Here is a 26,350-nt window from a genome sequence, read left to right as displayed (position 1 = left end):
TTGACCTTACAGAACTAGACCTCAGTTACTTGCTACATTCTCTGGCATTATCATAGAATCATAGTTTGGATTGAAAGGAATTTTGAAGGTGATCTAACCCAAGCGCCTTGCCATGATCAGGAACATCTTGACCTAGATCAGGATGCTCAGAGCCCCTTCCAACCTGGCCTAGAACATATCCAAGGAGGCAAGGAAGTGGCATTATAACCTTTTGTATCCAGAAATAGAAACTTGAAGGAGAGAGGAAAGTTTACAGTGAGTTTTCTATAAAACCATCAAGAAGTGCTTAAACAAACACATTAGCTGAAATTTAGTTCTGACAAGCAGCTTTCAGTGGAAGAGACTGCAAACAGTCGAGCTCGAAATCTCTAACTTGGAAATCTCTGAACTCTCTAACTTGGATTTTCAGTGGATGAAAGTATTTGTTCTTGTGGTGCATTTAGTCTTATCCTCCACAATGTAAAACACTGGCATCTGTTTATGGAGTAGACTTGTTTGTTTCCTTTTTTAACTGGGTATGTGTAAAAGTCATGTGAAAATTTACTGTAAGATTGAGGATGAGGTGCCCAAATACCAAATGGTTTTTTTCAGTGTGAATTTTCTGTTGACTTTCAATCTGTTGCTTGTCAAATTGAAACAAGAAAATAACTAGATCTTTGATTTAATTTTACTTTGAGTAATGTTGCTGAAGGAATAATGAAGTGCAGTGTTTATCCTTGGAATATGATTTTTAGTACAAATGTTTTATGTTCTTTTCATTTATAGCTTGATACCTTTAGAAATAATATTGATCTATCTAAGGAATGTGTGAATGATGAAGCAATTATAAACAACACATATAATCCTGAAGAAGAGAGCCCAAGATTTACAAAAAATAAATTGAGAGAGAAAGCATCAATTGCAAAGAAAATAAACAATGATGTTGTTAGTGGAGAAGAGAACAAGCAGCCAAAGTTAAACAGGAAGAAAAAGAAATCACTGTTACAAGAACAATTTAATGAGGAGGAAGATTTATATGAAGCTAAATTGGAGAGTTTTGAAGAAAAGACTAATGATTTTCCAAAGAAGAAAACAAAAAGTAAATCACAAACAGATGTACCTGATCAAGAAGGTGATAGAAAGATCAAAAATTTCTTGACTGAAGTGAGAAATGTAACTGGATTAGAAGAGGAAGAGCAGCTTATTCAAGCCTATCAGCTGCATGTGGCTGAGGAAGAGGCAAATGCAATTAAAACGAAAATGAGAAAGAAACTTAAAGAACAGATGTCTGAATCTACCTCCACTGTTCAAAGGCATGAAGTTGCATTGAATAATGAAGTGGGCAAAAAGAAGAAAAAGAAGAAAGAGCGAGCAATTGTAACTGAAGCTGAAACAAGGTAATGTGGCAAACCGTACGTGTTGTCTGTGAATCTTACACAAAATGTTTCATTTTAAGATAGGCAGCAGCTTTCTGATAAATTGTTCATATTTTCTAAGTGATTCACTGGGTGATTCTGTTACAAAGAAGCAGTACTAAATCTTTTCTCAAAAGGTTGTCATGATTATTATTTAGCTCATAGGTTCTTTTTAATTTTTTAAAAATATTCTTCATTGGTATTTCATGTTTGTTTACTGTGGAATTCACTCTTAACTAAATTAAGATAGTTTTGTGCATGATTTTTTTTTTAGTGATAAGTGATGGCCCTGATCCAGCAAAAAAAGTATTTGTTTACCTCTTCACATAAATGGTTCTGCAGTTCTCTGGAAATTAGGGGAAAAGGAAGAGGGGAGAACACTGAAAAAGGCAAGACAGTAATGGGGCTTGGGGTTGTTATGTTTTCAAGATACACAGATGATGAGTTGGAGAATTTCAAGCAGATTAGAAATGGCAATGAGTAATTGTATCAATATATGCAGTGGACTGCAGTTGCTGACGGTGATCCATTACCTTGCAGTGCAATGTCCCTTTCTGAGCTGCAGCATCATCATCCAGAAGCAAGTGGCAATGAAAGTCACTCACCTGAAAGGCTGTTTACATCAGAAGGACAGAAACTGGAGACAAGCATGGAAAAGCAGAAAGCTAAAACCAAGAAGGTTAAGAAGAAAAGCAGAAAAGGTCTGCCAACGAAATGTTATAATACTGTACTACTTAGCTGCAATTTTTTTGTGCTGCTACAGAAATACTTGTCCATAGGAGTAGCACAGAAGTGATTGAGCTGTTTGAGTTACTTATATTTAAGTTAATTAGTTGTACCTCTGTTCTTCCAATTCTGATGCTCATTTGTGAGTATATTTATTTGATAAATCAATCTAGATTCTTGAAAATTGGTTTACTATAAGTAGTTTTGAGTTGAGAGAGAAGTTACCATGTTCCACTAGTGACAGTTTGTTTACTTTGCTCCAATTTCTAGAAGAAACCACGGACATTGCTCCAGAAAATGATGAGGAAATGAAGAATTCAGAAATTTTAACTCAGTCTAAATTTGGTTTTGGCGATGATCTTGTTTTGGGAGTTTATATCCATCGATCGGATCAACTTAAACTTGATCACTTTGTATCTCATCCTGTGGTCAAAATCCATATTGTTGATCAGAGAACTGGCTTATATGTGAAGAAGGATTATAGGTAACATTTAATAAACTCTTTCTATTATTACTGATTACAATTACCAGGTATACTCTTCCCTACAAATTAAATATGAAAATGAAAACAAGGGGGTATTTTAAGCTTGTGTAGTTGTTCATTAGTTTCTGCATCTATGATAATGTGTATATATGCATACCATAAATGAGGGTGATATTTTACTTTTCCTTTTGGCACTTCTAAATGCTCTGCACTGCTGTATTGCTCTTGAGGATCCCAGGGCAGTGGTCACAGCACCAGCCTGACAGAGTTCAAGAAGCATTTGGACAATGCTCTCAGTCACATGGTGCGACTCTTGGGGATGGGGCTGTGCAGGGCGAGGAGTTGGACTTGATGATCAGCCTATTCTGTGAATCTGTGATATTTCCAACATAGTCCATTCTGTATTCTTCCCAGAGGCAAAATTTCTTAAGTGTCAAAAACATGTAAAAGCCAAGAACATGTAATCAAAATTCTTGTAGTATAAATAGCATCTGCCTTTTATATTAAGAACTTTAACAATCTTTAAATGAAGTCTAGTTCTTTATATTTTTAATTACTTCAGTTGCTTATTTCCACTGTCATTATCCATAATTTTCCTGAAACCAGGTTTTTCTGGGGCTTAAACAGTAGACTCCACCATGATCATTATGCATTAATTTGCTAACAGTAACTTAATTGTTTGGATTTTCAACTTCAGCCTGTAATTTTTCTATATACATTGCAAATTGTCTTAAATTGTCAGTGGGTTTAGAAAATTTTTCTAGAATTAGGCAAATAGTATCTTATATGTTTCTTAGCTTTCAGTAGTTGAAAATATTGTTTTGTTCAAGATTGCTTTTTAAATGCTCTAACAATTGTAATTCTTTGGAAATCTTCTAACAGCATGAAGGAAGATTCTTCTTATGAACAAGGAGAAATAGAGCACATTCTTCCTGTAATGACACAACCCTGTGATTTTAGAAAGTCTAAATCAACAATTCCAGAGTGGGAAGAGCAAGTAATATTTAATGAACGTTTTACGTATTTTATTCAAAAAACTGAGGAAAACCCTCAGGTTATCATGTTTTTTGAGGTAAGATGAAATATTTTGCACCCAATTTATTCACATTCTGCTTTTTTGTTTGTTTCTTCATCAGTATCTATTTGACTTAACTGGGTATTTTATTTCAGTTAAATTGGGTTAATACCATAGCTTTAAGGTACAAAGTCAAGTCAAGATACCAGAAGTGGTGTTTTTTATAGGCAAGGATCCTGTTTTAATTGTAAGAAGGAGCACAAAGCTTTCTTATAAAACCAACTTTCAAACTTCTGGAGAAGGCTGGTAAGATATGGTGGATATCACTCTTTTCACATTCTTTAAATCTGAAAAGGGTTTTAAGTACAAGAAACTCAAAGGTAGAATTGTCTGCATGTAGTGGCACCTCATTAACAATGATCAAACCCTTGCATTATTTCCATTACCATTTTACACATCCACCTCTCCTGTCCCAGTTTTCATAAAGTAATTATTAATTTGTCCTCCAATACAATTATGTTACAGGAAAAATTTTAGGTTATGTATTCAACATAATTTTTAGCTTAGGCATTTCAATATTTGTACAGAGAGATTCTGTGCAATTAACATAAAAATGGAAACCTCATGCAATAAATATTTTTTGTTCCTTGTTTTTTGTCCTCTTTTAAATAGGTTTGACTATCATTTATTGCCATATTGAATTATAATTAATTGAATATAATTTATTGCCATATGTTTCTTAACGTTTTGTGATGCTTGTAAATGAACATGTTTATAGAATTAAGAATCCCTAATTGCTTAACACAAAACTAATTACATTTGTATGTGAAGATTCTTCATGGAAATAATACTGGAACCAAAAGTATGATTCCACTGAAAAAAGGATGTTTGACTTTAGTGTGGTTTATGCAATACAAGTTTTAAAAAAGTATTATTCTAAGGTTTTTTTGCATACCACATAAACTTCCAGGAGTAGCAAAATATGAGAAAATTCAGTCCCTGACAGAAAAATGAAGACTCATAGGCATCCCTGTAAGTGTTCAAAGCCAGGTTGGATGGGGCTTTGACCAACCTCATCTAGTGAAAGATGTCCAAGCCTATGGCTCAGAACTCTGTGATCTTTGAAGGCTTCTTCCAATTGTTCTATGACTGATTCAATGACAAAACTGATAAAGCTAGGAAAGAAAAATTAACTTTTTTACTACCATTTTACATCTAGATTAATATGCAGCTGTTTGTTGCTGTCAGATTTGTGATCTAAATGATTTCTGAATTACTAAGAACATATTCTTAATTAACACAACACATTATTTTTTCTCTTATTGAGATATAAGGAGAACAAGAATAAGTTTTTTTAAGATTAGACTTCTTTTTTAATGGAGGTTATAGTCATCATGCATAAGGACCTGTTATTTCTAATTTTATACTTATGTGGAAGAAACACTGTTTTTATAATTTCTTAAAATTTAAATCTGTTTAATTTAGTGAATTGATCAAGCATGTTTTCAGTAGGTTGTTTTTTTTTTTTTTTACCATAATGTATACATTCATTAGAAATACATTTATATTCCTGCTGATACTTCTAGGTCCTTGATTCTCCAAGTATGCATGAAGTGAGAGCCAGCTCTGATGTAAAAATTCAGGAAGGTCATTACCGAAAAATTTGTTGGGCATTTCTAAAGGTACTGAAATATTTAAATGAAGAAAAAAGTTCATAAATCCTTTTATCTGAAAATCTCTAACAGTATTAAGGAAGAAAACATTTAAAAATATTTTCAGCAACAGAGATGGAAGAAAAAAAATCCTTGTTTGCTTGGCTGTTCTTTTCCTCTTTTTCCACTCCATGAGGTCAACACAGTAACAGGCTTGACACTAATGTATATGTACAATGTCTAAATTTTTTTTGTTTGTTCATAAAGTACAGAAGGTTGTTTTCTTTGCGTTTATGTGATTATGAAGAAAATGGCAAATCGACTGATTTTTGTACCTCAGCTGTTCTGTATTCTAGTGACATTTTCATTTGTCCGGTCTTTGAAAAGACTCCCTTAATTATAGAATGCTTTTCATTTTCAGTTGCAGAGTTTGAAATGCTGTGGCAATTGAGATACAAATGTGCCAAATGTGAGATATGCGTAATTCAGCCAGCACCTGTACCTTTCTACCCTTTTAAGAGAAACTTGATTGTGTCAGTTCTTTGAGAGCTGACAAACTTCAATTTCCCTGAGGATTGTTTATTAACACCTACCCCTGTGTGTGGTAGTCATTGACAATCATTGAGCAGTCCACAACATAGAGGAAATGTGAGAAATACAGGAAAAGATAATGGACTGCAAGTATAGGTCAAGGGATAGGGGCCTCCATGGCAAGTCTACACAGAGATTCTTCTGAGCTCTGCCCAAGATAAATCTACTGGAATCAGGGATCTGCTATCCCATGTCTGTTGGCAGAGCTCTGGTAGGAGCTATACATCCAGGCATTCAATACCGCCTACTCCTGAACAGAGGGAAGAGCAAATTTTCAGCTCATAAATATGAATGAAATTGTTGCCCATTCCTCATTCTTTCTGCATCTGCCTGCATTATTCTTTTATCTGTATAAGTCAAAGTCGAAATGTCTCAATTCAACATTGATCAGTGTTAATGGCAGTAGGTACTTCTGCTATTCTCCAGTTCAGTAGAGATGACTCTGTCCCCTCTAAAGTTGGAGAGGTTACTACATTGCTATATCTTCTGCTCTGAACCAAACCTTACCCAATGCCCTTCATTGCAGCATTCAAAGAAGACAGATTTGGAAAAAGTTGGTTTTGGATTGGCATTCCTTAGAGATTTGGTTGATTTTAGCAAGTAGTAGTTTAAAAAAAAGGAAAACAGATACTGCAGAGGTCTTCCCACTTTGCAGATGTTACTGCTGTGAAGCATCTTTTGAAACTAGGCTGCCATCTAAGATTCAGTCTTCATTATTTGATTCTGAGGGGATTAAATCCATGCTTAGTTCATCATCACTTTTAGAGTTAACATATTCGTGCAATAGGATGTGTATTTCAAGAGTTTATACTGTTAGGTAAGATATTAGCAATTATCAATTACTTTTGTGTTCATCTTTCTTCCTCTTTCCTCTTTTTATCATCCTTCCAGCTCGTAGGTGCAAATGGAGTTCTAAATGTTGGTGGAAAACTTCGTCTGCAATTGTATTACCCACCTTCAAGGACCAAATCACATTCAAATGTAGTTGAGGTTTATGACTGGTGGGCAAAATGTCCTAGAAATCGTTACCCATCAACTTTATATGTATCTGTAAAAGGCCTGAAGCTGCCAGATCATGTAAGTCAAATATATAATACATAAATATGTTTACAAATATGCAGACTATTCTGTAGGAACTAATACCTAGGTAGAGCATGTGAGTCTGTGTTTGTAGGCATGTATATAAAAGCTGTGCTTACATGCAGTATATAAAATACATAATAAGAATGTTACATCTCAAGATAGGTGTTTGAAACTCAGCCCTTCATAGGTATCTTTGAAAAATAGGCATACTTTTCTACCTACAACTTTGAATATTTTGCCACTGGCAGTCTTAAAACTTTCAGAGTACTTTCTTGAAGATTGATGTTCCTTCTTATTAGCAGAAATGCCATTTTTAAGTCACTGAACTCATGCAGGTAGAAAAATTCTTTGAGAAAAGATGCAAGTTACTTAACTTTGCTTCCCTGCACCCTCTAGCTGTAGTGAGCTGTATTTTTTTTCACAAATGAAACCTACTTTAAAAATAGGCTTACACTGGTTTGTGCTGAGATGGGCATTTAAGATAAACATGGCATTTTTTCTGATGCAAGTACAGTATTGTTCTATTATATAATTTCCCATTTGTATTTAGAGCTGTAATAATACTTTCTTCTGCTCATGTTTGTACTATGAGGGGTGGTCTGTGGAAGCCTGGTGAGATGTGCACCCTCTCAGTAATACAATACAGTACAATAGTGGAATAATTCTAATTTTCGCTGACCTTAAGAGTTACTAAAAATAGGAGATAATTGAGTATTTGAAAAAACTGTGATACCATGGATTGACAAAACTTTGGAAGTTTGAATTACTTTCTGACTCCTGGTTACTTTAAATGACATTTTGCAATGCAGTTTTCATGTATCAAGCTTTTCCAGTCTCTGTGTTCCAGATATAAAAATGCAAGACATTGAAATTAAAAGTACCTTTTAACCTTTTTAGAAATTACATTGTTCACTTTAAAACTATTTTTTCTCTGATACTTAGTTTTGTTTGCCTTAAGGTTGGTCCTTCTTTTCACTCTATGGCAGTTGTTCAACAGGAACAAAATGCAGCACTGTCTGAGCTGCAGAGAGAAGGATGTGAACTTCCTTTAGAGGAGAAAAAGGAGCCATTTAAATGGTCAAGATTGCCTGGACAGGTGAAGCATTTTATTTTGAATTTTAATTGAAAATAATTTAAATATTTACTATATTTTTGTATTATGAAACAAGTAATTAATTTAAAAAATTAACAAATGTATTAAAAAAAACATAAACTCTTATAGATAGTAGAGGAGGCTTAACCTTAGCAAATATGGTTGATTTTACCATTTTTTTTACCAGAAGAGTCAGATATTTCTATCTGTAGAATTTGCTAAGAAATTGAATTAGTAAGAAGAAAGACAGGAAGCCAGTTCTCAGACTTCAACTTGATTAGAAATATATTTTCTTGACTTTTCTTTTTGTTTCTTGAAGACGTTTTTAAGCTATGAAAAAAGAAAGAGCTTACATTGAAGAACCACATGGCTGCTGTGAATATTGCCCTTTACCTTAAACTTTGATTTAGTTTTGGAGAAAAAGCCATTGGGTCAAAAAGAGGTAATAAGCTGGGAGAAAGGAAAGGGGCCTAAAATACCAGTTAAATTTTTTGAGATTTTTCATCTCTAGTTCTGTCTTTAAAAGTCAGATATTTAAGTACAGATGAGGAATGTTAAAATTATTTGGCAGAAGACCAAAGGTTTGAGTGCCTGTGGTTGGGTTTCTGAGTTCACACCGCAGTCAGTAGGTTACTAAAGGGTATGCTTAGGCTCCTTAAGCAACCTTGATTTACAGTCTAACTCCACAGCTTACATCACTGATGCATTATTAAGCATTTCTTAAGATTAAGGAGTTTATTTCAGGTTAAATTTTTTTTTAGTTTTTTTTTAAATGTGCTAGTTGTTTGCAATAATGGGGCAGAAAGAGATACACATTCATGGAGCCTAGGCCTGCAAAGCTGTCTCTGTTTATAATACATTGAATTTTACTTTGGAATGCCATTAAGATATTACTAGCCTTTTAGAGCTTCTGCATGTCAGGAGCTAAGAGTATGTTCCACGCTTTGGATAGTTAACATTCCTACCAATTGTTCCCTGAAAAGCCAGGCTTGCCGCCTACCCAACAAGCACCTGCTTTCCCTGCGAGGTGGAGATATGGGCTGCTTCTGCATCCGCTTCTCTCACGACGGGAGAACGCTGGCAGCAGCATGTGCAGGAAGGAATGGCTACCCCATTGCTTGTAAGTTTAAATACATTTTGGCTTTTTGCTTATAATCCATGCATTTGGAAATTGAAGATTAAGGGAAGTTAATTTTTAAGTTGTGCTTTTTTAGAGTTTCTCGTCTGTAGTTGTGATTAGATGATTGTTCTGTGCATTAAAGAGCATTGAGGAAAATGCTCTTTCTGTGTTGATAGGGTTGGAACTGGCTTTTCTTACATGGTTACATATACACAGTTTAATGGTGTGAAATGGCACCATTTCTGCCCAGAGGCCTAATCAAAATACTAAATCAGTTTGCAGAAGGAACATGGTTTCTGATGGTAACTTTTTAAGGCAAATAACATTTTAAGCCTCCATCTCACACACTTTTCATGTAAGTTTTTCTTCTAACCTGTCTTGAAAGTTAGATACTGGAATGTTACGATCTCCAGACAGAGTACTGGCAGCTGCTCTCTTCCATAGTTCAGTTCAGTCGAAATACAGATCCTTGTAACTCAAATTTTTGACTGCTTCATCACAGTAGCTTCAACTGCATAATTAAATCTTGCATAAAAGTTTTGAGATTTAGAGAGAGCAGTATTTTAAATATACACAAAGTAGCAAGGAACAGTAAATCTAGATTCCTTTATTACACAGCCCCATAAAATTATCTCAAGGTTAAAATATTTCTAAGGCTGGTCAATTAGTTTTCAAAATTTAAGGAAACCAAACATCCTAATCTGGTTCTAATAATTTCATGCAATAAGGTGTTTCTTAAGGGGTAAAACATTTGTGACATCCATGAACCACTAGATGGAGGTAAATGCTTGCTGTCTGTTCCTGTCTAGTAATTATTTCATCTTGTTGCTTCAAAATGGAAAGATAAAGAAAGTGAGTTGATTTATGCTAGCAGAAAATCAGCCTAAGGTTAGACTAAACTTTGGCTCTAGTAGGTACATCTGTTTGACTGCAAATACTTACAAAACTTTTATTTTTCTATTTTTACTTCCCTAGTGTATGAAATTCCTTCTGGACAGTTCCTGAGAGAATTTTATGGTCATCTTAACATAGTGTATGATCTTTGTTGGTCAAAAGACAATCAATACCTTCTTACTGCTTCCTCTGATGGCACCGTCAGGTCAGTATGGTGAGATGTTCTGGCAGATACTATCAGAAGTTGAAAAGAAAGTGGTCTAATTCAGTGTTATACTACTATTACTATGCTATATAATGTTTTAATTAAAAATTTGGTTACTGTGTGACTAAAATAATATAAAAATTGTGATTGGGTTAATCACTTACGCTGTATTTATTATTTCTAATATACAATATTTCTAATGTATCTGTATTTGAAACCAAGGTTTTTCCAAAAGCCCTAGTGTCTAAATCTACAGTGGAGTAAAAAACTAAAGAGATTTTATTTCAAGAAGACTCTGAGACAGTTTCAATATTCTGTTCCTGGAGAAATTGCCATACTATGAATGCGATATTAAGTTTGCAGGAAATTGAAAGTTTAAGATTCAAGTTATGGTGTAAATTTTCCACACTGCATATATCTATATTGGTGGTGTTCTTTTGGTTTTTTACACTTAGTAAATTCAGCTTAAATTGCTGTAAATTTTGAAACTGCTATTTCTTAAATTGAATCCTCTTCAATTACAGTGTGCTTCCCTACAATGTTAATGTTAAAATATTGATCTGCTAATATTTAAAAGCCAAAACCCTCAAAGCTGTGGGAATGGAAATAAACACATGCAAATATCACTGGAACACTGTACAGTTTTATTGTCAGTAACTTAGTTGGTTTTCATAGAGCTTTTTGGGTTTTTTTAACTCTTTGCATCTCTATTTCTGTTATGCAGCTCAGTAATGGTAGAGACAGTTGCATAAATGAAACACCAGAAGAATTGTTAAATGATATGTTGTACGTGTGGGACTGTTTCAGGGTTTTTTTGCTGCTTGTATGTGAGCATAAAAAGAGTGTGTTGAGAGTTCAGCACTTCTTTTTTTTTAATTTGAGAGTGGATTAAGTATATTTTTTATATTGAGGTAAATATCGATTTCAGTAATTTATATTGCCTATGAATTTGTGGCAGCAAGTTGAAACTGTAGTGGTCTGCCTCCTTTTCTGTGTTCTGTGTGCAGTCACTGTATGAGTTATTAGTTCCTGTATTTGTTGTGAGTTGCCTTCAGCTGCTTAAAATGTCTCAGCACCCCACTGCTTTAAAGTCACTACTAAATAAACTAAAGTTTATTATTTGGGTTATCTCATACTGAGTTCTAAGGTAACATAAGGGTAACTTCATGAACTTCTGTGAATTCTTCTTTATATAGTGTTCAGTGTTATCCTTCCCAAGGATATGTAAGCCTTCCCAAGGTTTAGTCCCAGACTATTTGTGAGCAGTAAATTAATTTTTATTTTGTTAGATTAAAACCATTCTAAAAGATAGGTCACAAGGAATTTACCTTTCTGCATAAAATTGCAGATTAATTGTTGTATTCTAAAGGGTTGCAATTTTTTAATTAATTCACCTCTGAGTAAGTTTAGAATTCTTCAATAGCTACCAGATGTGGTTGCCTCAGCAGAAGTGGGTGCCACTAAAGCAATTCAATAGCATTTTGTAACTGAATACTGTGTGTAATGTGCTGCTTACCTGTATTTAGTGATCCGGGTACTGTTTTATTCTTTGTAGACTCATCTTTGGGGAAGGCTCACTAATAAAATGCATACCATCAAATGGAAAACACTAACAAAAGTCTGATCTTACAGCTATGGTTGGCAAAGGATAGGAAATAGATTAATAGTAAGAAGTGAATTTATGTGATGTAAACATCCTCGAGATAGTGATCACTGTGTGGCTGGTAATCATTATTCTAAATTTTTCTGGAATTTTATTTATATTTATTTGCCCTAAGTGTTTCTTTATGGCTTTTCTTGTTCTAATATTATTTTAAGTGAATGATAGCCCAGAAGAGGTTTGGTTATATAATTGTTTATAACTCCTGAAGGAAAGAAACCAGTTCATTTCATGGAATTCTTTATGAGTATTTTAAAATGAGAAATATATCCATTAAGTGAGTAAATAGTCATTAATTTGCTTTGAAGACCAAATACTGTATAAAGTTGTACATTTTTCTTAATTTTTGTTAGAAAGTACCATAATAAAGGATTAAATAGAGGTGGAACAATTTGGTGGGAACAAACAGGTATTGCTAAGTGTTTGCAAGTGGTTGCCTCTAGAACCAGTAGTCCAAAATATGGGCATGAGTTATACCTGTGTGTGACTGCTTTATACAGTAGAAGTTCTAACTTTGCTTCCTTTTAGAATGTGGAAAATAGAGATGAAGGCAGCATCTGCAGTGAGAGTTTTCCCTCATCCTTCATTTGTCTACACTGCCAAGTACCACCCAGTTGCTGACTCGTTGGTCGTGACAGGATGTTACGACTCAGTGATTAGAATCTGGGATGCAAATGTGAGAGAAATCCATGGGCAACTGCTACAGGAGCTTGATGGCCATAAAAGTTTCATCAACACACTTTGTTTTGATGCAGAAGGTATGTAGTTAATATTGCTTTTACGAATAGTTGTTTTTCCAATTGAAGACCAGCTTGAGTGTTAATAGTTTTCTTTACTTCATGGAGGCAGTGTATTCTTCTTAGGAAGAAATAATTTACTGGGAGAGTGCTGAGACACTGGGACAGGAGAAATTGTGGATGCCCCATTGATGAAGGTGTTCAAGGCCATATTGGTCTGGGCTTTGTTCTAGTAGAAGGTGTCCTTCCCCATTTCAGAGAGGTCAGAACTAGATGATTTTTAAGGTCCCTTTCAACCCAGAGCGATCTATGACTCTTTGATAAAGAAAATGAGGAGATAGCTCTAGACTGAAGAAGTGGAAAGGTGATGAATTTTCAATATTGCCAGAGAATAGGAAACATGGAGAGAAAAGGACAGAGGTTTGACCATTGTGAGTCATGTTAACTGGTAGGTTGACAGCTGAAAGTGAATGTTGTACTGACATGTACTAGTGGAGGAAGAGTTGAAGATGGGTTATAGTTAGGTGGTTCATTTTAGTCACTGGAGTAGGTATCACGAAGAGGAAGACTGTAATTTTATAAAGAATAAATATTGGAAAACACTATTTGTTCTAGTTCAAAATTGTTTTAGTGAATGTATAAGCATTGAGCTATTATGTGAAGCTCATTGAGCTGTAAATGCTCACTTTTTGGTGGTTTTAGAATGTGAATAAAAATTAAAAAATTAAAAAATATGTTCCACATCTCAGTATTTAATGTATGTTCTACATCTAGATTTATGGTATCAGCTTATGTCATGCAATATGAGCAAAATGCATTTGCAATGATTATATTATAGCAAAAGAGATGGAAGAATTGGTATTTGCCTATTCACAAAAATGAGAGAACAAAAGGTTGTTTCTTGTTTTGTGTATTATTGTTTGGTGGGTGGTCTTTTACTTATAAGACATTATTTCTCAGGACACCACATGTTCTCAGGAGATAGTTCAGGACTGATAATAGTTTGGGATACACCTGTCAAAGGAAGTTCTCCACACCTTTTTCAACACTGGAAGGTCAATAAGGTAAACAGGATTCTTAACTAGTATTGCTTTTATGTGAATTGTTCCAAATCTAGTAATCTGATTTGAATTGAGTTTTTTTAATACATAACCTTTTGTTTAACTGCAGAGGATTTTCTTTAAAAACTGATGTAGAAGAACTGATACAATGTGCAGTGATTCACTGACTTTTTAAAAATTATTTTGTGATTTAATTGGGCTGGGCACTGGAACAGGCTGCCCAGGCAAGTGATCACACCACCAAGCTTGAGAAAATTCAAGAAATATTTGGACTCTCAAGGCACATGGTGTAATTCATGGGGCTGTCCTGTGCAGGGCCAGGAGTTCATCTTTGATGTTCATAGTGGGGCCCTTGCAACTAAGGATATTCTAGGATTCTATGGTTCTGTCATTTTTTTTCTATATAAAACATGAAAATACTTGAGGTTTGAAAATACTTGAGGTTTGATAGCATTGTTTTAACAGGTAAATGCTTTGCTCTCTAGAGACAAAAATAAAATAGACCACAGGCTTTAAAAAACACATTTGTTCATATCTTAGAGCCCTAATGTTCAGTCAGAATTTTTGCCATCAGCTTATTTTTTTTAGAAATTCAGAAATTTAAAAATTCAGTCCCAACAGAATCTGCCTCATGGTTATAAAAAGTTGATGTCTAGGATGTAATGCCGTAATATAGGAGCAAACTTTTTAACCAAATAAAATGAATTGAGGAGAAAAGTAGTAATGCAAGAGAAAAATGGACAATACTGTGTAAAAACATGAGTTTTAAAACACAAAGTTACATAATTTTCTTTATTTTTCTATCCTTCTGTAGGAAATAAAAGAAAATGATATTAAAGGAACACCAGTAAATCATTTGGAAGTGCATCCAAATGGAAGGCATTTATTAATCCATGCCAAAGACAGTACTCTGAGAATTATGGATCTCAGAATGTTGGTATTTTTGGTGACAAATGTTTATTTCCTTTATGTTTTAAAATTTACATGGAGAAATAAAATACCATAATGGTATTAGTTGTGTAGCTGGGGAGAAAAAAGACGTCCTAATAATCAAGGATAGAAATGTTATGGTTAGGAAATTATTTCGATATGCTGCTTTGTTACAGACCTTTTGGGTGATATTTAGTAAGTCTTTTAGAGTAGAATATCTAAAATATCCTAGATCACTTGGGAGCCTAAAGTGCCATGAAGAATACAATGTTAGTCTTCTAAAGAGTGAATTCACTTTTGAAATGCAATCTGGGCATGAAAAGAACTTGGAAGTGGTAATATTTTTGTGTTAGTTTTGCATTTTAAAGACTCTGGGAAGGATATTTTGATGATGAAATGGAAATTATCATCATAAATAATAAAAAATGCAGTGATGTACCTATTATGGTTTATTAATCAGGCTGTGAGGTAGTTTTGCAGTTTCTGATGATTTTTTCCTTCTTAATTGGTTTAAGCATGATTTTTTTAATGACAAAAATAACAAGCAAGGAGATTATCAACTCACTTGAGGTTGATGTTGGAGAATGACCAGTTCAACCCAATAGTCAAATCACAACAGCATGCTACTCAGAGCTTTATCCAATTGGACTTTTTATATATTGCAGGGTGAAAATTTTGCAACTTCTGTGAGCAACATGTTCTAGTGTTCATTCACCCTCAAGATAAAAGACATTTCTTATTTTTAAACAGAATTAGCTATATTTCAATTTATGTCCATCCCCTCTTTGTATTTTCATTGGGTGGGAGTGTTTCATTGGGTGGGAGTGAGCAGAGTCTCTCACCAATCACTTACATGTGTTGATAAGATGCACTTGAACATTCTCTTCTGGAAAATCACATTGAAGACATGTACAACTTTTCTAAGATGTTTCATCCTTAATTTTATAGGTTTCTTTCCATTCCTTACCACACAGAAAATCCCTGGAGCTATTTAAAAGATGTGTAGAGGTGGCCCTTAGGTATATGGATTAGCAGTGGATGGGACAGTGCTGTGTTAACAGTTGGACTTAATGATCTTGAAGGTTATTTTGAAACTAAGCAATTCTGTTTCTGTACTGGATTGAATGCTTGAACTAGCTGAGGACTCTTCTGTATTATGGTGCATGTTTCTCTTTTTCTGTAAATTATAAAATATGCTAGAAGCTGAACTCAATTGAAGCATGAAATTGCTGGATTAAGAGAGGGAACCTGTAGTTTTTTAAGAAGTGTTCTTCTGTTGCTTCTCTTTCTAACACATGCAGAGAGTTTTAGTTTGAGAGGGAAAGATGGGCATGCATATTAATCTTTCAGAAAGGGTTTAATATGGGGTGCATTTTCACAATTATTTTAAGCAAATTTATCCATAGGTCATACCATCTCCTGCAATCTCCCACACCTTTGGCCGTGTATTCATAGCATTTCTTTTTTATCATTTCTAGAGATCTTTTGATGTAGGGTAAGTCAGATCAGTGAGCTGATCCAACTAAAAATTAGCCTACAAATACAAATGATTAATTTTCATTTTAATCAGCTCTCTGGTCAAATTTATCTGATAGCTGCCCAAACACTAGAGAAGAAATGAGGGAGAGCCTGGGAAAATAAGGGTGGAGAGAACACCACCAGGACTGCTACTTTGACCACAGCCCGCAGTTACATTGACTTTTAAGTCTATCAATAAACCACAGGGTCAGATACCCAGCAGTGATAATTTTACACGTCAGCATTAACTGTTCATTCCCTGCATGAGAAAAGAGGGGGTGGAGGTCACAGATGAGCACAGTTCACTTTGATTGACAGCTGGTTGCTCTTAACTTTCTTCTTTGAACTTGCTTTTTTTGTTCTTTTTGGATAATACTGGTGTCCTGTCACTTAGGTATGTAATCAGGGATTTGGTTTTAGTTCAGCCCTCTCCTTAGGGTTTCACATGAAGGTTAGTTTTACATCTTGCAGGGCTCTTCTAATGACATCTTGGAGATACTATCTATCTTATTCATGCAGCTAAAACTCTTATTTGGGCTAATATAGACTTGCTGTGGGATCATCTAGGGTATATTTATTTGGAATATTGTTTAAAATAATTTTCCTGTAATATTAAATGCACTGCACTTCTCCCAGCATACCTCCACTGTTTTTGCAGTAACAAATGTGAAATAATACTGTCTTCTGTCCTTGAGGGCTATGGTGGCCTACTGCTGTTCTTGCCGTAAAGTCTGCATTGTAGTGCTGCTGCTGGGTTAGTCTCCATGTTGAACTTTTGATGTTGTTTTCCAAGCTATGCCTCATGTTTAAAATAGCCTTTTACAAGCTGATTTATTCCTCTTTCCATTCTTTCGTGGATACTCTTCTATTTGATGCCAACAGATTATTTGATCATTCTTACTGTGCTGACCAATAATGTTTCACTGAAAAAAGATTAGAATACCTAAGTTGCAAAATAATATCAAACATATTAATAGTAAATCAACATTTATTTCTGAATTTTTTTGATTCTGTTGCTGGTAGACAAGTAGACGTTAGTCTGAAGAGATGAAGAGAGCTGCTGCGTAGGTTTAATCATTCAAGCTCAAGAAGCATAATGAAAACTTTTCTAACAGAGCTTGGTGTAATAGTGCTAATTTTCCTGTTTTGTGCAAAACCCAGGATCAAGATAGAGATCCAGTAATTTGCACTATCTGTTGTCTAGATCTGAGGGTTTCCTTTTTCTGCTGAAAGACAAGGATGTACATTTTCATCTATACTGTCAGGTGCATTATGAAGGTTAGGGAAAATAAAGGGTAAATAAATACTTCACTCTGCAAATAGTGTGTGCTTGCATATCTATTTGGGTTGCAAGATGTACTTATTTTTCTGAAGAATAGAAGGGGAACTGACACTTAAAAAGTTACATTTTATATTCTGACTGTATCTTCTATATTTGCAAACTTTCTTTAGCTTGGCAACAAAGAAATATGTAGGTGCTACAAATTACAGAGAAAAGATTCACAGCACCTTAACACCTTGCGGTACCTTCCTGTTTTCAGGAAGTGAAGATGGAAGAGCTTATGTTTGGAATCCAGAAACAGGTAACTAATTATTTTATGGGCTTAAGCCAAATTGTCAAAGCTGAAGGGTAAAAGATTTTTTAAAGTTTATTGGAACACTTTTGATACGGAATAAAACTTCAGTGAGACGTTCTTAAATCCTGAAGCTTTAGCTCCACCTTTTAAATAGCTGTTATTAATCTCTGAGATTTAATTCTGTAGAGGAAATTAATATAGGCAACATTTGTAATATCCAGCATGACTTAAGCACCTGAGGCTCAGCTTTTTGTATACTGCAACTCTTTACATGTGGTGAGGATCTTAAGATGGAGTGCACAAAAATGTTTTAGGTCAGGTAAGGTTTTATGTTGTGTTGTTTAGATTTGAGAATCAGGTTCTTGTGCAGAACCACTTAATCTCTGTGGTGGGTGGCCAGAGACTGATTTTTTTTTGGTGTGTGGTATATAAAGTTTAACTGTGAATTAGTCCCCAAGCCAAGGAGTTTCAAAATAGCTACCAGAATCTTCTGAAAAATGTGATGAAAATGTGGGGTAGTTTCTTGTACAGGAGGTAAAAGAGATGAAAATAAGAGCAGAAAGTCAGAATACCATTTTGAATTTGAGGACATTATATTCTGTCTGTAATTGTAGTTTATATAATATTTTAAAGTAACAAAGGTATGTACTTTGTAACTGGCAGATAACTAACAGTTCTGTTTTGAAATTTTTTCCATGTTTCCAACTGTGTTAGCTTGCATCTTTGCTGCTACATAATTTGCCTGAAAACTTTTAAAAAATAATAAAAAGTAAAAGAAAGGAGGAACTTTGTTATTAGTGTGTTTTTATTGGATTTTGACTTTTGTATACACAGTGTATTTGCATTTATAATGCCATCAGCTGAAGAGCTAATTTTATTTATATTTTTAAATAATGTTCTCCTCAACTTTCACTCCTGTTATCAGTATTATATAGCTGAAATCCACAAGTAAGATGGCTATCTTTGCACAATGCAAGAACAAACAAATACTGTGGAACGCCACCTTTCAAGAATGTGTTTATCAGAATGAGAGAACTCATCTAACCTGGTGTATGCTCCTCTGGCATTTCCTGCAGCTATTGCAACAGCACTAACTTCTGACTTACAGAATAACTTATAAGCATACAAAATTTCATTTGTCTTATGCCAAAATACAACTTTTCAATCAGGAAATTGACTGAAGAACATTTATTAGCAGTGGCAAACACTGCAGTAATACAAGATTTAACCAACTGTTATTTGGCTGTTTCAAATGTTTTTCCATGGCATTAATAAACTTAATTCATTTCTGCAGGAGATCAGGTGGCGACATATTCTGATCTCTCCTTCACATCTCCACTTCGTGATGTTGCCTTTCATCCACATGAACACATGGTGTCTTTTTGTGCCTTTGGTCAAAACCATCCAATACTTATATACATTTATGATTATAAAGGTACAGTACAAATTTTCTTGATACTCGCCTTTAAGTATTTTATTTTTAGAAGTGATTTATTACTATCTGTACTTCTTTTGAGAGAAAAAGAAAACAGTCATTTGATGATACTGCATATCTTTTTCCTGTGAGATACCAAAACTGGATTGAACATGATCCTGCTCAGCCTGTTCTATGTGATGCTGCTTTAAGCAAGGGTTTTGGCCTAGCCAGAAACACCATAGGTCCCTCAATTTTTTTGTGTTTCATACTGTGTGATTTTTGTAACACTTTATCATATATAGGCAGCATTATACAAAAGCCCTTTTTGCAATATCAAGGTAGATTATTGATCCAGAAAAAAACAATTATTTGGAAAACTAATTAGTAGCTTAATTGGAATCTGAGTAGTTTGTGGCAGCTATGTTGCAAAATAATGTTGAAGAGCCATATAGAAATGAATGAGAGTGTATAGACTTCTGAGAAATAGCTGTTATAGCTGTGATGTCATTGTGTCAGTGACGTGTATTCCCCATGTCATATTGAAGAGAAGATAGTAAAAAATAAATTGGAAGTTTTGGTATACAGAATAAAATTCAGATTGTCCTTCACAGGCCTTTTTGATAGTTGTGTTCAATTAAAGACATTTGCATCTAGAGAGTTAATGTGTTCATATTTTAAAAACATGCAGAAATTTTTTTGCAGCAATTAATATGCAGTAATTTTTTGTATGAATTATGTTTGCAGAGGACGTAGATCTGTAAAGCTAATCCTATCTTTATACACTGGCTTTTTAAGTAACATGTAGTAGAAGGATTACTCATATAAATTCTCAGTGTAGGTTATTTGTTGAATTGGTTGACTTTTACAGGAACATTAAGTGGAGTGACATTGCAATCAATATTCAGTGCTATACTTCAATTAAATAGGATATTGGTATTTTAAAAAACAAAGACTTTTTTTGGGCGAAGGGTTTGTTCAGAATTTTCTGATAAGCAGACAGTGAGCCTTAAACTTAACATAGTAGTTTGAAATATATATATTTGTGCATGCACATTTAGAGATCACACAGCAAAGTAATAGTTATTTGTGTCTTCTGACACAAGCAACTGCTGACAATAAGGCTTTGCATAGGTTGTGGTCTTTTTTTGTATTGTTGGTTATTATTTTTATGTGCCTTTTTTGGTTAAATGCAACCTTTTTGCTTTCAGAAAATAGTCATTGACACAGCGTTGAAAGATTTAAACATACAGTAATACTAATTTTAGTCTCTGACTAAAATACTGATTTTTAAGACTCTGACAGCATTTGTTTTAGATACACAAGCAGTTTTATTAATATCATGGGCAGAACTTCCACAAAGAATTATTTTAACCTTTGTTGGCTTGAGACCATAGTACAAAAAATTGCAAAAGTCAACTTGTCAGGCAGTGTGTCCTATGCCTGTATGTCTGTCAACGTATGAAATATTGCTCAGATATCACAAACTCACTTGAACTAAGCTAGAAAAAATGTGCAACGTCACCAACCTGAACTCAGTGCAGGCTTTATAACTTTATTGCCTTTGAAAAATTCCTTTCTCTTCCCACTCTTTCCCCCTACCTAATGCCAATATTTCTGCATGAGGAACACTATTGTTTATAAGTAATACAAAAATACCAGTTCTGTATGAGGGATTACTAAACACAAATAACTGGAGTGAGATATTGTGATCAGAAGAGCTAGGGGGAAAATCAGGTGGTAAGGGGAAAATTTCATGTTGCTTTCAGGTTTTCCCTGTAGGACTGTAGTTTCTGATGGTATTTGACTGGAGACATAGACTGGCAAAATGACCGTGCTCCTTCAATTTTTTTCCCATGGCATTATAAGGCTTCACCTGAGACATTAATGTTGGTTATTTCTACAGTTGCTCAACAGGAAGCTGAACTTGTAAGAGATCTCAGTTCCTCACTTACCACAGCTGCACCAAGAGGGCCACACTTCTTTAGCAGTTTTTCTGAAATTCCTATACAAAAAAACTCAGTGATGTCTCCAGCAGATCAGTTTCTCAATGTTGCAAGAGCATCAATGAGAGTGCAGAAGGTGAAACAAAAACTTGATTCTGTTGTGGTAAGTCAAACTTAATTTCAGAAGTATATAGTCTTTCCATATTCTGGAACTGCTATACTTAAAAAGCCAGATGTGTTGTCATGGCATCTCTCACTTATACTAATGCAGGTATAAGTAGCTCTTAAGAAAAGAGCAATCTTAAAAAAATTTGTTTTTCATGTACCGATGACAAGGGATTTTTTTGTGCTAGTATCCATTGCTGTTTGTCCATTTATGTAAAATCAGGGATCCATAGATCATTATGGATACCTTAAAAATTGTATGTGGCGTAAATAGTAGGGGTTTCAGGGAGATGCAGGGCTGCGGGGAGAGCATGCCCTGTGCTGGGCACAGATGTTTCAGGCCAGCTCAGTGAAGGACAATATGGACCCACTGCACAACTGAAACGAACTGAACAGAATATGGCACCTCTGAGAAAACAGATTTAAGATAGGTCAGAACCTACTAGAGACAGGAAATACCATAACAGAGGAAAAATGCAAAGGAAAACGTGTCAGGGGGCACAAGCGAAGATAGAGGAGAAGAGATGTGCTAAGTCATGTGAAATGAGGAGATATGCAAGACACAGAAGGAGGCAGGAAGGTGGTGCAAGAGACAAAAGACAATGCAGAAATGGTAATACTGGGGATATAACAGAATAGGCTTGAAGGGAAAGACAAGAGATACACGAGGACATGCAAAAGAAAATACAGATGAAGGTACCCCTCCAAACAGGTTGCAACAATGGAAGTATCCATGCTGAAAATGTGCAGCCCCAAGGGGATGTTGTCTGGTGGAGGATCCATACTAAAGCAGTTGAAAAGAGCAAGAAAAAAAGAAGATTCAAAAAGAGCAAGTGCACTAGCCTCACTCTACTGCACCACCCTTCCATTTCCTTTCCAAAGGGACTGAGTCTAATGTAATTTTGAAATCAAGGAGACTGGGGATTAGAAAGGAGCAAAAAGGTGCCTGAAGTGGAGACAAAGAGGGATGAAAAGTGTTTGGTTGTGTGTTTTACTATTTGTCTTGTTTCTCTATACTCAAATCAGTAATTATAGCTTTTGTAATTGGCAATAAATTTAATTCAGTTGATTTCCCCAACTTGAGACAATTTTGCATGCAACAAGGATGCAAAATGTAGCTGAGGAGCACTGTAAATAATTACTTTTCACAATGACATGAACTTGCATTTGGGTTTGCATTTGCTGTTTTTAATTTTGAAGTACTTTTGAGTACATGTAGATTTTTTTTGGTAGCTTTAGGTTTTGTCTGCATTAATAACCAGTGAATCACAAAAGAAGCAGACGAGTAGATGAAAATTGTTGCTGAGGTTGCTGTAACTACTATCATCATGCTGTAGGGGTTTTACTTTGGATTAGATTTAGTCTGGTTTAGGCTTTGGCATCCCCACTAGGCCTGTACTTTGAAACTGTCTGGAAGAAAACTATCCCACAGACCTTCACACAGACCGCAGATTTCTGGACTGTGAACGCCCAGTGAACCCCTTCATGAAACAGCACACGGTAGCTCTCATGGATAACAGTAGTCTGCTGCTTCTACCTTTCAATTACATGTGGCCTGACACAAGGAAGCAAACCTTGTTTCTACTTCCTTCTCATTCTTCCCCTCACCTACAAAGTGAGAGATATCAAGTTGTTTATCAGAAAAAGGCACAACATGGAGAGAATGGAACATGTAGCCTTGTGTCTGGGACAAGTGCTGCAGGATAAATTTTTACTGTTCTGGATGTCGGTCATATGAAGAAAAAGATTAGGTTAGAGAATTTATGAGAGTCTTTATTATTGCAGCTGTTTACTCCCAGATTAACCAGCAGTCTGGATTGTGAAAGACAAATCTGGTTTAGCAGAAGTATCCAGAAGTTCCATGTTACTGTGTGACTAGACGAAATAGATAAGCCTACAACTGTGTTTGAAAGAATAACTTTCAGCCACTGGAGTTCTGTAATCCTAGATTTCCATTGATTAGTTTGGGATGAGTGAGTCCACTGTGAGCAGAGTAATGATCAGTGGTTTTGACTCCAAGCATACTCCAAGCCCTCTATCCATGTGGGAGATGTCCAAAAGTTCATCCGAGTCTTCTTACTGTGGGAGTTTCCAAACAGCACAGGATGGTAGCTGAAAGAATGCACATTGTTCGGTATCTGTCACATGGCAATAGTGACTATAAACACTGAGAGTGCTTCCTTGCAGGAATTTATGAACCACTGAGATATGGGGGAGGAGATTTCCTTAAAAGGAGTCTTGCAGCTAATCTTTTCAGTGATGCAACATGACACTCAGGGGACAGTGGTAGATACTTTTCAAGCAGGGATAAGCTCATTTTTTGCATGTGGCTGCAGTATTGCCTGCCTGATTTATCACATTATGGACAGCCTCAGAGTAAATTATACAACATTAAAACTTAAAACTTGTACTGATTGTAATTGGGAATTAGTTTTTAATGTGTGTGCAATTCCCTTTATCATATGAAAAATTATGCGTGTATGTAAGTGCAGGCTGTGCTGGAAGGCTTATTAGAATGCACACTCACATTAATGGTTTGCTGAAGTGTTTGTCAAAGTAGAACTCTTGAAAGTTGCCACTCAGCCACATGTGTGAGAATGTGCTAATATTTATGGGAACAGACAAGTGCAAATGGAAAAAGATGACTTTAGGAAACCACACATAGGTTGGCTTGCTACCCTGTGGTCAAGTTGGAACATTAAAAATCCAGATGAGAACACAGGTGTTACCTTGTATATATTTCACAGAATCATAGATATGTTGAATTGGAAGGATCCCCAGAGATCAAGTCCAACTCCTGGCACTGCACAGCACCATCCCCAAGAGCCACACCATGTGCCCAAGAGCAGTGTTCAAACACTCCTGGAACTCTGTCAGTCTGGTGCTGTGACTGCTTCCCTGGGGAGCCTGTTCCAGTGCCCAGCCACCCTCTGGGTGAAAAAACTTTTCCTGATATTCAACCTAAACTTCCCCTAACACAACTTCAGGCCATTCCCTTGGGCCCTGTCGCTGGTTACCACAGAGGAGAGATCAGTGTCTGCACCTTCTCTTCCCCACACAGGGAAGTTGTAACTGCAGTGAGGTCTGTCCTCAGTTTCCTCAGGCTGAGCAGATCAAGTGACCTCAGCCACTCCTCTTACAGCTTCTCGTCCCTGCCCTTCACCACTTCACCATCTTTGTTTCTGTCCTTTGGACACTCTGTTTAATGTCTGTCTTATGTTGTGGCACCCGAAACTGCACACAGCACTCAAGGTGAGGCAGCCCCAGTGCAAAGTAATCCTGATCTTTGGATCATGTTTGCATGCCCTTGTTACAGATACAGAGGAAATACCATGTTGGGACAAGCATGGTGGCAGCATGCCTCGTAGACCTGGCCTAAGGTCACACCTGGGGTCATGTCCAGCACAAAGGTGCTGGAACACACAAATGACAGATCTGCCTACATGGGGGTCTCTGGTTTTAACATGTGTCAACAGCATAGCTACTGGATTTAAAACTAACTTTAAAGGGTAGAGTTTAGAGTTCTGTGACTTAGATATAGGACTAGAAAATGTGATATCAATACATTCAAGCTTAGAGAATACTCTGATTCTATATAAGCTTGGGTTCTTTGTCTTATGACCCGTGCCCCCTTTCCAGGTCCCATTAGAACCAATAGTTTTTTTTGTTTTTTTTTCTTTTTACCTAAACATGAACCTTAAGAAATGATAGTTTCTTTTCTTCTCTTCTGCAGCATTGCCATTCTTAGCCCATAAATTAGAACCAGGAGTTGACTATTGTGTTAAAGCTTTAGCAATTTGCAAAAGCGAAAACCTTTTTATACAAAAGGTAAAAGTTAATTTCTGTATGAAACCAGAATGCAGAATTAGCTTCTGTAGCTCATCAAGAAATTACAGAGTAGTGAATCTTGGCAGCAGTTATTTATCTCTACCTCAAGAAGCTAATACTAATACATGATTCTATTAATGGAGGTTTTTGATAGGAAAAATTTAACTCACCTCTGGCTCTTGGAAGTACTCATAAGTGTTTTTCATTCAATGTTGCTATTAATGTTTTTTTAATTTCACTTCCAACTAGCAGTTAAAAACAGTTTATAACTATCCATAACAAGGGGATGACATATGTTGTGTAGGTGTAGAGAGAAGGGCTTTCTTTGAAAACGTAGTATTCTAGCTCTAAAATTCGGCTTTTAGATGTCTGGCATCTTTGTAGCACTTAGGAATAGCATCTGTATATACTCTGGAGTATTAGTCTCAGAATCAATTACATGTTGGCTGCTTTATCTCTCAATATATGCTTTTGCCACATTGTCAAGTCTTAGAGCGTTCTAATTTTTATCTTATGCAATTCACTTTTAATGTGAAAACTAGTTTCACTGAAAGTGTGTATTTGCATTATTTGCATAGAGCTGCCCTAACACAAAAAAGAAAATGCAAATCTTTGTTTAAACCTGGCAAAAAATGTGAAGGTATCTTTATTGTGATGGAAACAATAAGAGTGTTTTAACTCTTAGTCTTAGTAAATTCACAATAGTAATAAACTGTATCTTTGATAAAGTTGTGGTTTATGCATGAAGAAATCAGCAAAAATGAGTAAATTCATGGTTGGCTATCTTAGCCAACTTTGCTCATTGTTGTAAAGGTATTTAGCAATGATTTCCCACATCATGCATTTCAAAAATAATGTCTTTTTGTACTGTGGCTAGTCTTATGTCTGCCTGCTGTAGGAGAATTAATTAGTTTTCATAGAATAGCATACTTCACCTGGAAGCAGTTGTGCTTGATTCACTATTCCTCACTTATTGCTGAGTGCTTCCCATTTCTGTTACAATGTTGTGGCTTTTTTTCCTCCTTGGACCTCTTAGAGATTTAAATAATTCTTAAGAGCTAGTGGCAGAAAGGTCATTGAAATTCTGTTTTTGTCTCTAATTTGGATGGACAGTCTTTTATAGTTCACCTGAATTCAGCTTCACTGCCATCAAGAGGAGGAATGAATCACTTCCTGTAAGACTACTTAGATATAAAACTTCATTTTTCATATCTCTTTCATTAAAAAGGTTTTAATCTTGTTTTTAAGGCCTTGGAC

The 26,350-nt window shown here is 35.4% G+C and overlaps 1 protein-coding gene across 10 annotated transcripts in view; it reads left to right on the top strand.

Moving 5' to 3' along the window:
* The window catches only part of AHI1 (Abelson helper integration site 1), an 83,885-nt gene that overhangs the window by 9,379 nt on the left and 48,156 nt on the right, over positions 1 to 26,350 (top strand). For 9 of the 10 annotated variants that reach the window (XM_021540648.3, XM_021540650.3, XM_085575238.1 and 6 more), the window contains 15 exons: positions 766 to 1,376; positions 1,935 to 2,095; positions 2,391 to 2,604; positions 3,487 to 3,676; positions 5,206 to 5,301; positions 6,754 to 6,939; positions 7,904 to 8,041; positions 9,026 to 9,158; positions 10,134 to 10,257; positions 12,446 to 12,675; positions 13,615 to 13,718; positions 14,530 to 14,648; positions 17,616 to 17,746; positions 19,035 to 19,175; positions 21,061 to 21,263. In XM_021540648.3, the coding sequence (XP_021396323.2) occupies positions 766 to 1,376; positions 1,935 to 2,095; positions 2,391 to 2,604; positions 3,487 to 3,676; positions 5,206 to 5,301; positions 6,754 to 6,939; positions 7,904 to 8,041; positions 9,026 to 9,158; positions 10,134 to 10,257; positions 12,446 to 12,675; positions 13,615 to 13,718; positions 14,530 to 14,648; positions 17,616 to 17,746; positions 19,035 to 19,175; positions 21,061 to 21,263 (2,781 nt within the window). The remainder of the gene's footprint in view (positions 1 to 765; positions 1,377 to 1,934; positions 2,096 to 2,390; positions 2,605 to 3,486; positions 3,677 to 5,205; positions 5,302 to 6,753; positions 6,940 to 7,903; positions 8,042 to 9,025; positions 9,159 to 10,133; positions 10,258 to 12,445; positions 12,676 to 13,614; positions 13,719 to 14,529; positions 14,649 to 17,615; positions 17,747 to 19,034; positions 19,176 to 21,060; positions 21,264 to 26,350) is intronic. The other variant, XM_021540652.3, reaches the window with a different exon arrangement.

Source organism: Lonchura striata, chromosome 3 (assembly GCF_050655825.1).
Source record: "Lonchura striata isolate lonStrDom1 chromosome 3, ASM5065582v1, whole genome shotgun sequence".
Classification (NCBI taxonomy): domain Eukaryota; kingdom Metazoa; phylum Chordata; class Aves; order Passeriformes; family Estrildidae; genus Lonchura; species Lonchura striata.
The sequence above is the reverse complement of the archived record's forward strand: the minus strand, read 5'-3'. Positions and strand labels throughout refer to the sequence as shown.